Source organism: Eurytemora carolleeae, unplaced genomic scaffold, assembly GCF_000591075.1.
Source record: "Eurytemora carolleeae unplaced genomic scaffold, Eaff_2.0 scaffold766, whole genome shotgun sequence".
NCBI classification, from domain to species: Eukaryota; Metazoa; Arthropoda; class Copepoda; order Calanoida; family Temoridae; genus Eurytemora; species Eurytemora carolleeae.
In genome coordinates this window covers 48,113-61,720 of record NW_019396659.1, presented here as the reverse complement: position 1 = coordinate 61,720, position 13,608 = coordinate 48,113, and the positions used below count along the sequence as shown (strand labels likewise).

Genomic DNA, 13,608 nt, shown 5'->3' with positions numbered 1-13,608 from the left:
TACAGTGTACGATCACCACGAGATACCCCTAAGGGATTAAATTGATCCATAGACGGATAGATCAATGATTGATCAAACATTGATCCCGAAATTCATTTCACTAAAGTTTGAACCTCTCATTTAAGTTCTAGATTTATGAAAGTTTTTTTAGATCTTTTTGAATTTATTTAAAATTCTTTTTTAGGAGGAAAAGGATCTTTAACCTGTCGTATCCATAGTGTACCCGCCGGTACAATCACCTGGTACCGGGCCGGTACCATACTGCAGAACTACAGTACAGAGGAGAGGGGTACAAGGAAGCTCTTTGTTTATCAGAAAACTGAAGGACCAGAGATATCAAGTCTTTTAGGTAAACATAAATTTTTTTTGCTTCTGATTGTACTTTTATCTCATACAATTTGCTGTATGATTGCATATTAATAATTTAGGATTTTGCGGATTATTCTGGTTTCATTGGCGGATTTTTAAAAACCGTATTTACGTTTATTGGATATAAAAAAACAGGAAACAAACCTACCAACAGACAATCTTAAAAATGAAAAGAAATTTCTAGTGAAAAGTAGCTGATCCGAGCTCAGACATAGTTCAACCACAACGGCGTCAAAAGCTAAATAAAAGTGGTTAAACCATGTGGTCTAACTATTTATTAATCCTGTTTCCGAATTTAATGAATTTAAGCCGCGTCTCAAATTACCCAAAAACCGGTTTCAATTGAGCACCGGCTTAAATCTTGAAAAACTGAATACATTTTTAAGTGGAACCAACCATATTTGAGCCGCGGTTTAAATTTAAGCCACGGCTCAAATTCTATTCTACCTATGGTCTCTAGATGAATATATAAATTAAATCTAGTCCTGGATGAGTTGGATGAGGAGGATGGTGGAGAGTATCTATGTGTGGGAGAAAACAGTGCAGGACGTATTCAGACAAATTTTACTCTCAACACAGGTATATCTTTATATTTTACTCTTAACACAGGTATATCTTTATATTTTACTCTTAACACAGGTATATCTTTATATTTTACTCTTAACACAGGTTTATCTTTATATTTTACTCTTAACACTGGTATATCTTTATATTTTACTCTTAACACAGGTATATCTTTATATTTTACTCTTAACACAGGTATATCTTTATATTTTACTCTTAACACATGTATATCTTTATATTTTACTCTTAACACATGTATATCTATATATTTTACTCTCAATACAGGTATATCTATATATTTTACTCTCAACACAGGTATATCTATATATTTGTATATATAGAAGTTGTAATTGTCTGTTAGTTTGTTTTTCCGATCATAACTCAGGAACCCTTCACTGTTAAGTCCGGTTCATTTTAAGAACCAGGCCGACATCTATCCAGCTAGAGCGAGCTGTACAGTACACAATACACATACAGATTATACGGGAGAGTACACCAATTTATTGAACCAGTCCCTTAAAGGGAAATTCTATTGTAGACCGATTTGCCTCACATTTTGATTGGAGAACTTGAGAGAACCACGAGAATGTTCTTAGCTAAGTTTTAGGTTCAAAGATGAGTGCGTCGACATTTAAAACGAAAATTTATTTTAATCCCTCTAAAATCAACCAAGTGCGGGTAAACGGCGGAAATAACAATGAGTAACCTGGACAGTGAAGGTGTCCTTAGTATTCTTATAAAAAAGGAAGGTGTCCCGAAAAAAGGACACCTTCTGTAAATTTTAATTACATTCTTTCAGTCTACCATGATGAGAATGCAAAAAGTATTTCTTTTTTAACCCTAATCTATGTGATGATTGTGAGCAAGATTCTGAAAAATCAAATACATTGTAGACCGATACGTACAATGCATATGCATATTATTTATATTGATTTATAAGACAACATTATATCAATATTTAAGTGAAATCACTAATTTGGTAAAATAAATCTGTTTATGCACAACTGCCTTATGCTCATTGGACTTAAAGTCATAAACGGAGTCTAAAAGTTGTTTTTTTTTATTTCAGAATTTTTTTCTCACACTGTACGTACATTTCTAAAATTTAGAATCGATCAGAAAATTGGTACTCTACCGGCTAAAATATTTGTGACGTAATTGGCGACATTTATGACAATTTCAAATAATAAATTATTTATAAAAATAATTTTTGTCACACAATTAGGAAAAGTGCTTCAATTCTACATCCTTTTTGAATGACAACGTTGCATTTGTTAATAATATAATAAATAGCATAACAAGAATAATGATAATCATTATAGTAATAATAATATTACTAATAATAATAATAACAATAATAATGATAATAATACTAATAAAAATAATAGTAATATAATAATAATAATAATAATAATAATAATAATAATAATAATGATGATGATAATAATGCTAATGTTAATAAAAATGATGCTTTTAGGTTACTATGAGGTTGGAAGTGTATTGAGTGGAGGTGAGATAGCTGGTATAGCTGTAACCTTGATTCTCCTGGTTCTGGTGCTACTGGTTATATTGATGGTGGTTCTGCAGAAAATAAAACCTTATTTTGTATCAGGTATACACTATCTATTAAACTATTTATAAGTTGGTTTTTCTTTTTAGATTAAATTTTTTTCCGAATTTTTTGTGAGGAACATAATATAATTTTTATAATCATTTCTTAAAATATTCGAACATCTTTGGAGAAAATCCGGGAACCAATTTAACTTTATTGTACAGTGCTATATCATACAGACAACAAATCTAACATTTTCGTACGATGATTGCTTAATTGCACGTCTATAATGAAATTTACTATGAAGTGACTACAACGGCGTATACAGAAATAAATCTAAGGTGTGTCAAAATATACGCGAAGCGGTAACAAATTTGTTTGCCCCCCCCCCCGCCTATGAGCTTCTAGGGGGGGGGGGCAAAATTTGAATCGTAAATTCAAAACATTTGACTTCTTGGATACTTAAAAGGTACACATACAGACCAATTCCTTACAAGTACTACTTTATATCTTCTTAAAACAAAACTACCAGGAAATAAACAGCAAACTAATTTTCTTAATACTCTTTGCTCTTCAGTTTCAGATTTGAAAATTATGATAGCTGTGAGCTCTAATGGTAGGGGCTATACCACCCCCCCCCCCTTTACAGGTCCTGGTGGGGGCACTCCCCCCACGCCCCCCCTCACATGCTTACGCCCTTGAATGACTTTTAGTGATAAAGTTCAGAATAACTTCATAAATGTAATTGAATATATTAGTTGCATAAACATTGATGACTTAAGTGCATAAACCTTACTTTGTATCAGGTATGCGTCGGAAAAAAACATGTTACAATGTTACAATATATGCATAAGAAATGAACTGCTCACTATAGTTTTTCAATTCTTATATTTTTGCACCCTGATGATGTGAACCTCTGGTTTTTCTTTTTTATACTTCTTGATCCTACATATTCCATTGTTAAAAATATCAAAGATTAACGACATAAGGTTGCAAACAAATTAGAATTTGTGGCGAATTTTCAGTTACTTTACAAAATCTGATCAAACAAAACTGAATTCAAATTAATTTAATGGAATTTAGATTACGCGTATTTTCAACTAATTAATTAAATTACATGATTTTCTGTATTTCAATGTTTTAATTAGAGGTTTCACAGCGGCCAGTTTACTATGCACAACTAGTTAATTTTGAGGGTTGCAATAAACATGAGAATTTGGCCTAGATCGTTCTTTTGCATTATAGAATAAAAAGGAAGGTTATTGAGAATTTTTTAAGATTTGACTTCTTTTGATATCTTTGCAACCTAATGTCGTAAACTTTTAATATTTCAAAAGATAAATTTTGTCAAAGTTTGAATATCAAAGGTTCATATGTATAAATTTCAATATCAATTTAAATATGGATTTGAAAATTAGAGCGTGTGACAAGTGCTCCTGGTCCTTAAACTTTTTGGCTAATGATTTCAAGAGAACTGTCAACTAAATACTAAACTAAAGTTTCAAATATACATTTGCGGATTTGCAGGAGAGTGACATTTAATGTCACTTCCCTGGACCAATGTTAGCTTTAAACTATCTGAATTGTAACAATCAAAATTAAAACAAAATACCTGTTGAAAAAAAGTAATAATAGAACAATGTGTTGAAGAGAAAAACTTTTTTACTTTGTGTTCTTTTTTGGAGCCAAATAAATTCCTCAATGTTATAATACACGGATTAAATTAAGCAAAAATTTTCTTAAAAATAATTTTTTATCTTTAATGTTTCCACAGGGAAAAATAATTTAAAAATACAGAATGAGGGGGGGGGGGAGGGGAGTGCTACCCATCAGGCTCCTTTTCTTGTGATAATCTCTCTCTATCAATCTATCTGTCTATCCTTATGTCTCCTCGACATATATTAGGTTTTGAAGATTAAAGGTGAAATATGAAGAAAATTTCTTCTCAATCTCACTCTCTATTACTCTCTCTCTTGCTAGCTTGTTTGCTGGCTTGCTTAATTGTTGCTTGCTTCCTTTATTGCTTGCATTCTTGCTTAATTGATTGCTTGCTTGCTTTATTGCTAGCATTCTTGCTGAATTGCTTGCTTTATTGCTTGCACTCTTGCTGAATTGCTTGCTTGCTTGCTTTATTGCTAGCATTCTTGCTTAATTGCTTGCTTGCTTGCTTTATTGATTGCACTCTTGCTTAATTGCTTGCTTGCTAGCATTCTTGCTTAATTGCTTGCTTGCTTGCTTTATTGATTGCACTCTTGCTTAATTGCTTGCTTGCCTGCTTTATTGTTTGCATTCTTGCTGAATTGCTTGGTTGCTTGCTTTATTGCTTGCACTCTTGCTTAATTGTTGCTTGCTTGCTTTATTGCTTAATTGCTTGCACTCTTGCTTAATTGCTTGCACTCTTGCTTTCTTGTCTGATTGCTTGCACTCTTGCTTAATTGTTGCTTGCTTGCTTCATTGCTTGCATTCTTGCTTAATTGCTTGCACTCTTGCTTAAATGTTGCTTGCTTGCTTTATTGCTTGCATTCTTGCTTAATTGCTTGCACTCTTGCTTAATTGCTTGCTTGCTTGCTTTCTCGTCTGATTGCTTGCACTCTTGCTTAATTGTTGCTTGCTTGCTTTATTGCTTGCATTCTTGCTTAATTGCTTGCTTGCTTGCTTTCTCGTTTGATTGATTGCATTCTTGCTTGCTTTCTCGTTTGATTGATTGCGTTCTTGCTTGCTTCTTTCCTTGCTTGCTTGCTTGATTGATTGCTCTTTGCTTGCTTGCTTCATTGATTGCTTACTTTGCTTGCTCGCTCGCTTGCTTGATTGCTTGCTTGGGTGCTTGCATTCTTGCTTGCTTGTTTGTTTGCTCGAACTCTTGCTTGCTTGCTTGAGTGCTTGCTTATTTCCTTGCTTGCTTGCTTAATTGCTTGCTTGCTAGCCTAATTGCTTGCTTTCTCGCTTGCTTGCTTGCTTCCTTGCTTTATTGCTTGCTTCTTTCTATCCTTTATTGTTTCACGTATTTATGAATTATGGCTTTGTTTCCTTTTTTAAATTTATTTTCTTTCTCTCTCTCTTTTTTTCCCTTGTTTCTCTTTCTCTTTTATGTTTTTTCTGTTCCTGTTATCCTTTCTTTCTTCCTTTTTCTTAAGGTTTTTCCTCTCTTTTATTTCTCTCTCTTTTCTTGATCTCTTTCTTTATTTCTTAATTTTCTCTCTTACATTCTTACTCTGTCTCTCATTCTCTCTCTCTTTATCTGTATGCTGAGAGTAGAATTGAGTCTGATCTTCCCATCACCATCCATCATTTCTCATCAACAAACCAGATCAAAATTTCATTTTTACGGGGTGTAAAACAATTTAGTAGATTCAAACATTTTACGGGGTGTAAACAATTCCGTAGATTTAGAAAATTGTTAAAGGTGCAAAACATTTTATTAGGTTTTAACTTTTTTGGGGTATAAATCAATTCCGTAGATTCAAAAAATTTTCCGAGTGAAAACAATTCCGTAAATGCAAACATTTTCATAGGGTGCGAAATGATTCCGTAGATTCAAAATTTTTATTTCAATAGCCTGATTCAAATATTTTATGGGGTGTAAAACAATTTCGTAGATTCAATAATTTGTTAAGTGGAAAGCATTTCCGTTTTTAAAAGTTGCAATGGTAGGTGTCGAAATTTTAATGTTTAAAATCTAGTCTATCTTATCTTAACGTTTTCAGCTGTCCCAATACGTTTACTTAAACTTTTTGATTTCCGCGCATTTTCTTTTCTAATCTCTTGTCTAATTTTTTGTCTGTTTTTTTTTGTCTAATGTCCTTTTTTATGTCCTTGTCTAATTTTCTTGTACAATTTCTTTGTCTAATTTTCTTGTGTAATGTCCTTGTCCAATTTTCTTGTCTAACTTCCTTGTCTAATTTATTGCCTAATTTTTGTCTAATTTTCTTGTCTAATGTCCTTGTCTTATGTTCTGTCTAATTTTCTTGTCTAATTTCTTGTCTAATTTCTTTTCTATTTTTTTTGTATAATTTTTTTTGTCTAATTTTCTTTTCTAATGTCCTTGTCTAATCTTCTTGTCTAATTTCCTTGTCTTATGTTCTTGTCTAATTTTTTTGTCTAATTTCTTGTCTAATTTATAATTTTTTGTCTAATTTTTTGTTGAATTTTCTTGTCTAATATCTTTTTCTAATTTTCTTGTCTGATGTTCTTGTCTAAATTTCTTGTATAACTTCCTTGTCTAATTTCTTGTCTAATTTTTTTGTCTAATTTCATTGTCTAATTTCCTGCCTAATTTTTGTGTCTAATTTTTTAGTCTATTTTTTGTCTAATTCTAGTCGAATTTCTTGTCTAATTTTCGAATTCTGAAACTTGTTGTTTTCTACTTCAGTCTATGGTGAATAATATTGATGTAATATTAAACCAAAGAGAGAAATGTCTGAAAGATAATGAGATCTCAAAAACCAAATATTCTCATTATTTGCAAATAAGTACATAAGGGACTCTTAATGTAATGGCAATTGAGATTATATCAAAAGAAAAAAACATGATATCTTAAAAAGAAAACATCCTGCCAATTTAATTTTTTGTTTCTGCAAATTATTTTATAGAGAAACCACGAATGAAAATAATCAATTTTCAGAACATTAACAAGGACATCTCCATCATCCATTTTAAAGATAGTTTTGAGTCGGACATTTTAAATGGAGGATCATTTAAAATTACGAAGACTGTCCCTTTAATATCTAAATTGTAGGTAAAAAGCAGCGAGGGGGAGTTGATACAACTGATCAGGTAGCCGGGGGGCCAGCTGACCAGCAGCCTAGTCAGGCAGCGCAGGCCGGACAGAGTAATCCTGTTCAGAATCCTCCAAGGATTACAGAGCTAACGAAAGGTAATGCATAGCTTAGATTTACCTTTAAAGGGAGTGTTCGCAAAAAATGAAAAGGGGTATATGATTACGGCGAAAAATAAGCGCTTTTGATCGCTACTAATCTTATTTCTATTTGTTGTGTCTATTATGGGAATTGATAAAAACGACTCATGCTGAAGAACGTAGCGTCCATACAAATTCAGAAAGTTGCATCATTCAACTCGGACAATAAAAAAATTAATTTAATTCCAAACAAATCATTCAGATATTACAACCAATAATCATCGATGATTTTTTGACTCATTCGTATATAGTTAATTAATATTTCTTAATAATTTAATTTTTTTTAAATAATATTTCACAGGCGCTGGATTTTCGAACATTCCTGGAAAATGTGAATATGTCGTCTTCATTATGAAAATCCTCGAAACAGGAATAAATTTTTTCGAAAGTAAATATCAGATTAAAAAAAATTTTAAAAATAATGAAATATCAAATATATACGATTGCGTCGAAAAATTATCAATTAAATTAAGCTGAAAGGCAATGAGTTTTGGACCCAAACACTTCTTTTAAAAACCCAATATCATGCAACCTAAAGTCGTATACCGTTGATATTTAAAACTATGAATTCTGTTGGATCAAAATGTTTTAGTTTAACATATCAAAGGTTTATACACCAGATATAGGGATTAGAAAATCTGAGTTTTTTGCAGATACTGATTTCTTTAAAAGTGGTTCAAATTTGAACCGGCGATAGGCAGTTCAGTGAGGTATAGATCAGGCTCAAATTCTTTAAATTCGATCTCAGTTCTTTTTACTGAAACAATTCTTCAGACCTATTTTTTAAACAAAAGAACGAATTATATGATGATTCGTGGTGTATGATAAACATTTAAGATTGCATGCTGTAATATATTATATATATATATATATATTATATAAGCTTTTTTCTTTACGAATTATCTTTGGATATAATCAGCTTCCTTTATAAACGTAGAATATTCTTGAACTTTATCAAAATGGTTTAAAAGAGATGTTTTATACTTTTTTTTACTCTAACTGGCAACTAATTTAAAAGCCTTCTAATCTTACCTTGTAGGGTGGGACAGAAAGAGAAGATGTTTGCGTGAGTGTTTAGTGTGTGGTTGTGTGTTTTATGTATGAACCTAGAAATGAGGGTGCTTGGTGCCCTTCAGGAATTTAGATCTTATTTTCTTTGTTTGATTGGAATGCAAGATTCCCTTAAACACTAGAAATTGACATAGGCTTGTAAGGACGACATTTTTATTTGTTTATTTCTGTATTTCAGATTTACAATGGTTTTCTTGTTGAAATCAATCTAAATGATATCTTAGAGATTGTTGATTTCTGTTCATTTTCTTTTTTGTTTCTGCAGCATAAATCCTCAAAATTATTTTATAGAAAACCGCAACCAATTATTTTCAATTTTAAACTAGAAAACTGAAAATATTTCCTCATCAATGATTAGATAAATGGTTTGTTAATCAAAATGAAATTTAATTAAAATAATGTCTTTAATCCCTTTCCGAATAAACGTTAATTTCCTAGTTACAGATAACATAATATTATGATTGTAGGTGAAATCCGAACTAATGGGAGTATAGCAATCAACGGAACTACCTACACCCCACCCTCTGGTGTACAGAACGGATATATAAACCCCGATGTGATTCCTAATTTACCAAACGGGATCATTGGATCGGATAGTAGTGACACAAGTGGTAAGCAAATTGTAAAATTAAAGAAAACTGTACGATTGAAAGGAATTGAGTTTTTGCCACAAGCTAAAATCTTCTGATTCCAATATCTAATTGCAATCTTGAGGTGCAAACCTTTCATATTTCAAACTTAGACTATTTTATCTATAAGTATTAATAGTTTGAAATATCTTAGGTCAACGAAAAAGGGTTACAAAGATATAAAGATTAAAAAATCAGAGTTTGTGGCAAAAACTCAACTCCTTTGACATTGTTTTAGTTTTAATATTATAACTTCTCTTATTATAGAGATATTGAGAAGATCACAATGTTTAGAATTATCTATATGTAACTCTATACTTTTCTTGCATACTGTATAAGTTTGACCTCATCCCCCTGAAGCCCTCTCTCGTATATAGTTTTCAGTTGAAAATAAACCTAATATTTTGTAAAAATATCGATCTAGAAACTATGAACATGTTGCTCAAAATTATGAACAAAATAATAGGGATATCTTTTAAATGTTTACATTCTTAACATTTTGTTTAAATTAATTTAAAGTATTATAATGTTTTCGATAAAATGTCGATACTACGAATTTTTTTTTTCACATATAAGCATCGAAGCCTCCGAGTAAATATAGAAAAGTCTACGTTATAAAAAAGATCTGAACCACGCGTACTTAATTCAACTACCTGACTCTTATTATCATTATTTCTCATTCTATTTATCAAAAGTAAAACTGTAAGAGAAATTACATGGTATTTTGTTTCTTTTTTCTCCACATACACTATTTTATAATTTTCTCCACATACTCTATTTTATAATTTTCTCCACATGCACTATTTTATAATTTTCTCCACATACTCTATTTTATAATTTTCTCCACATGCTCTTTTTTAAAATTTTCTCCACATACTCTATTTTATAATTTTCTCCACATACTCTGTTTTATAATTTTCTCCACGTACTCTATTTTATAATTTTCTCCACATTCTCTATTTTATAATTTTCTCCACATACTCTATTTTATAATTTTTTCCAAATGCTCTATTCCTCATTCTATTTATAAAAAGTAAAACTGTATGAGAAATTGCATGGTATTTTGTTTCTTTTTTTCTCCAAATGCTCTATTTTATAATTTTCTCCACATACTCTAATTTATAATTTTCTCCACATTTGCATTCTCTGTTTTATAATTTTCTCCACATACTCTATTTTATAATTTTCTCCACATTCTCTATTTTATAATTTTCTCCACATTCTCTAATTTATAATTTTCTCCACATTCTCTGTTTTAAAATTTTCTCCGCCCGCTCTAACTTATAAGTTTCTCCACATACTCTATTTTATAATTTTCTCCTCCCACTCTAATTTATAAGTTTCTAACTCATAATTTGTTCAAACCAGGAAAATCTGACCTTTGAAATATAATGGACTTGAAAATAATTTTGATTTAGTTTTGTTAAACTTTTTGATAAAATATGAAAATTTGCACGGTTTTAGCTTTTCAGAATAACTTTTTTTCCTCGAACTAATTCGACCAAATGTATTTCGCTGAAACCCTTAGGATTTTTAACAATTGCCCCCTCTTATTCCCCCCCCCTTCTCTACTCAATTACCCCCAGACACCCCCCATCTCCAATAATTACAGGTCTTAATAAACTTAATGCCTGTTAGTTCTATTAATGACTAGTAATTATTTCACAGTTTAATTATAATTAATCTATGATTGGAAAAAAGAAATATAAAAAGTTAATTTATATTTTCAGTAAAGCAGAAGAGGATTGAAGACATGTATAGTAATTAAAGAATATTCTGCGGTCGTTCAACTCTAAAAGAATTATTTAAAGGGACTGTACGCGTAATTTCATATGACTCTCCTCTTGAAGACGGGGCAGTGCCAAATTTACATCGCGTCGGCGCCCTTGAAACCTTAATCTGATCAAAACCGCAATTGAAAATTATCAGAGGCCGAATTTAAAGCATTTGAGCCGCGGCTTAAATTTAAGCCGTGGATGAAATATGGCTGGTTCCACTTAAAATGGTGTTCAATGTTTCAAGATTTAAGCCGGCCGGTTTTCGGCGGATTTAAGCCGCGGCTCAAATTCATAAAATTCGGACTCAGTTCAAAGAAACAAAAACATGGATATTTAATTAATACTTAATAAAACAAAGATTTTAATGATGTAAATCGGGCATTGAGATCTTTGCATGGAGGGTCTCTTGTTATTTCGCTTATATTCCATTTAAGAGGCATTGGTCTGATTAAACATTTCTTTAATTGGTCCAAACAATTTCATGTCAAAATTCCCCTCCGAATATTAATTTAGTTCTAAACAATTTATTTTTACTTATTAACTTATAATCGTTAGAGATGGGGGGGGGGGGGTAAACACGTTTTATTCTAACATTAACATTCGCATTTTTGTCTCAATGTTTCTGCGTTATTTATGTTTTTATAGATGCCATGGTCAATTATGTTGATTTTTCATTTATGATTTTTCTAGAAAAGTAACTTGCGGATATATACTCTAAAGAAGTTGGAGGAAATTTACAGAATTTAACCCTTTTCGAGATTAAAAAACGCCAAAAAATGATATAAAAGTACCATTGTTAATCATTGTAAATGGAATTTAATTTGAATTTAAGTTTACAGTTCCTTTAATAACGTAACCCCCTCCCCCTCTCCCCCGACCACCTGTTCCTAGAATTATCCTCTCTAAACCAAGGTTATAATGCAAGGAAAGTTGATTGCGGTTGCGTATTCTCTGCGTACATATTGAAACCAGTTCTCTCTGGGCGGAAGTTGTAAACAAGAATTGATGCATCAGTGTTCGTTTAGTATCCTAGGAGGTTAACAGCATTAAGTTTTGATAATTTTGATAATTCACATAATAGTTTCCTATGACCAGAATATTTCATTGATTTTTATTTGAAAGATGGATCCCATGCCAGGCTTCGACATCCGTCTTGTGTTTACATTACTGCCCAAAGACACTAAACTGCAGTACAAAAGATGCGTACACCTCTGAAATAACTTTCCTTGCATTATAACCTTGCTCTAAACCAACATATCCTGAATCCCGTGAAAAAGTTTACATTAAGGTTTTTGTATGCTTTAGGATCTGAGATAAGAGTCCACTATTCGGAGGAAATTGCACAAAATCTTGCAAACCGACAAACAGACATTACAGGTTGGTATAATTGCACATGCGAAAGGTATAGCAATAAGAGTCCAGGGAATGGGGGGAGGGGACTTAAAACTTACAAATGTAACGAAAAATGATACGCAGCCAGTAAAAGTAAGTCTAAGCATAGTTAGAATTACTAAACAAAGAACTTAACAAAATTACCATTTTTTAAAGAATTTAATCTTTGCTCAAAACTCCCCATACCTTTGCAACCATATGTCGTGGACCAAAGATTTATATTACAATCTTTAAATTCTGTTAAATCAAATAATCTAGGCCTGAAATATCAAAAAAAGGCAAATGTGTACGTAAAGAACAACAAACATGAAAAACACATACAATGCAATTTTGTAAAATGGTCCAGGTGATATTTTCCAAGATTTAACCAATATTTTGGCGTACACCCAAATTTACCTGTATGTAGAATTCTGCATAATAGTTAACAAGAATGTATATTGTATATATATATTTAGATATGTATATATTTAGATATATATATATGTATATATATCTATATGTGGATATTAGCATAACCAAGGAATATTTAAATCAGGAATATCATTACGACAGAAACTGCAGTACACTTTTCTGTTACCCTGGAACATTCAAAAATTAGTTTACAAAATTAGTTTGTACTGAGAAATATATTTAAACAAACTCAATATTAAAAACAAAGTTTTGGCGTAAAAATTCATTGAAAACCCTCCTTTCTTTGTAAATATAAGATTTTACATTAGTTTCTGGGAGAAACATAAACAAACTCGGTCTGAACAGCAATTCCCAGAACCTGCAGTACAATTTTTAATAAAAATAAAAGGGGACCCATGAAACTAAGCTATGATTTAAAACTTTAAATACAGAAATTGTGCAGTGTACCCAGACCCATTTTAATCGGTTGATTTTATTTCATTTTAATGTAGATAAGGTGGTTCCTGCTTTATATTTTTTAGTGTTGTTTGTTCTTGTTCTCAATAGTTCTTGTTCTCAATAGTTCTTGTTCTCAATAGTTCTTGTATTAAAGTCTACAGATCTTAATATTCTAGGTTTTCCTGTTGCTGGCTCCACCCCCCGTGGAGGTGCATTAGGGCGGTACGAAAACTTCCCGCCCCCTCTCAGTAGCGTTGGAGTCTCTAGCCCTAGCTATTCAAGGTTAAACTCATCTTTTTATTTTTTCAGATCATACATTAGGACTACTCTTGTCGTCCAATTTTAGACAATCTTAGTCCTATTGTATACAACATTAGTCCTATTTTATACAACATTAGTCCTATTTTATTCAACATTAGTCCTATTTATAAAACAGTAGTCCCATTTTATGTATATCTGGTCCACTTTGATCAAACTGGTTTGGTCCTC

General features: G+C 31.5%; 1 protein-coding gene across 1 annotated transcript in view; it reads left to right on the top strand.

Annotated features, from left to right (window-relative positions):
- Positions 1-13,608, top strand: part of LOC111707036 (uncharacterized) — a 61,526-nt gene that overhangs the window by 40,201 nt on the left and 7,717 nt on the right. The window contains exons 11-17 of the mRNA XM_023480018.1: positions 185-349; positions 853-948; positions 2,411-2,545; positions 7,221-7,358; positions 8,939-9,082; positions 12,184-12,255; positions 13,296-13,401. Of these exons, the coding sequence (XP_023335786.1) occupies positions 185-349; positions 853-948; positions 2,411-2,545; positions 7,221-7,358; positions 8,939-9,082; positions 12,184-12,255; positions 13,296-13,401 (856 nt within the window). The remainder of the gene's footprint in view (positions 1-184; positions 350-852; positions 949-2,410; positions 2,546-7,220; positions 7,359-8,938; positions 9,083-12,183; positions 12,256-13,295; positions 13,402-13,608) is intronic.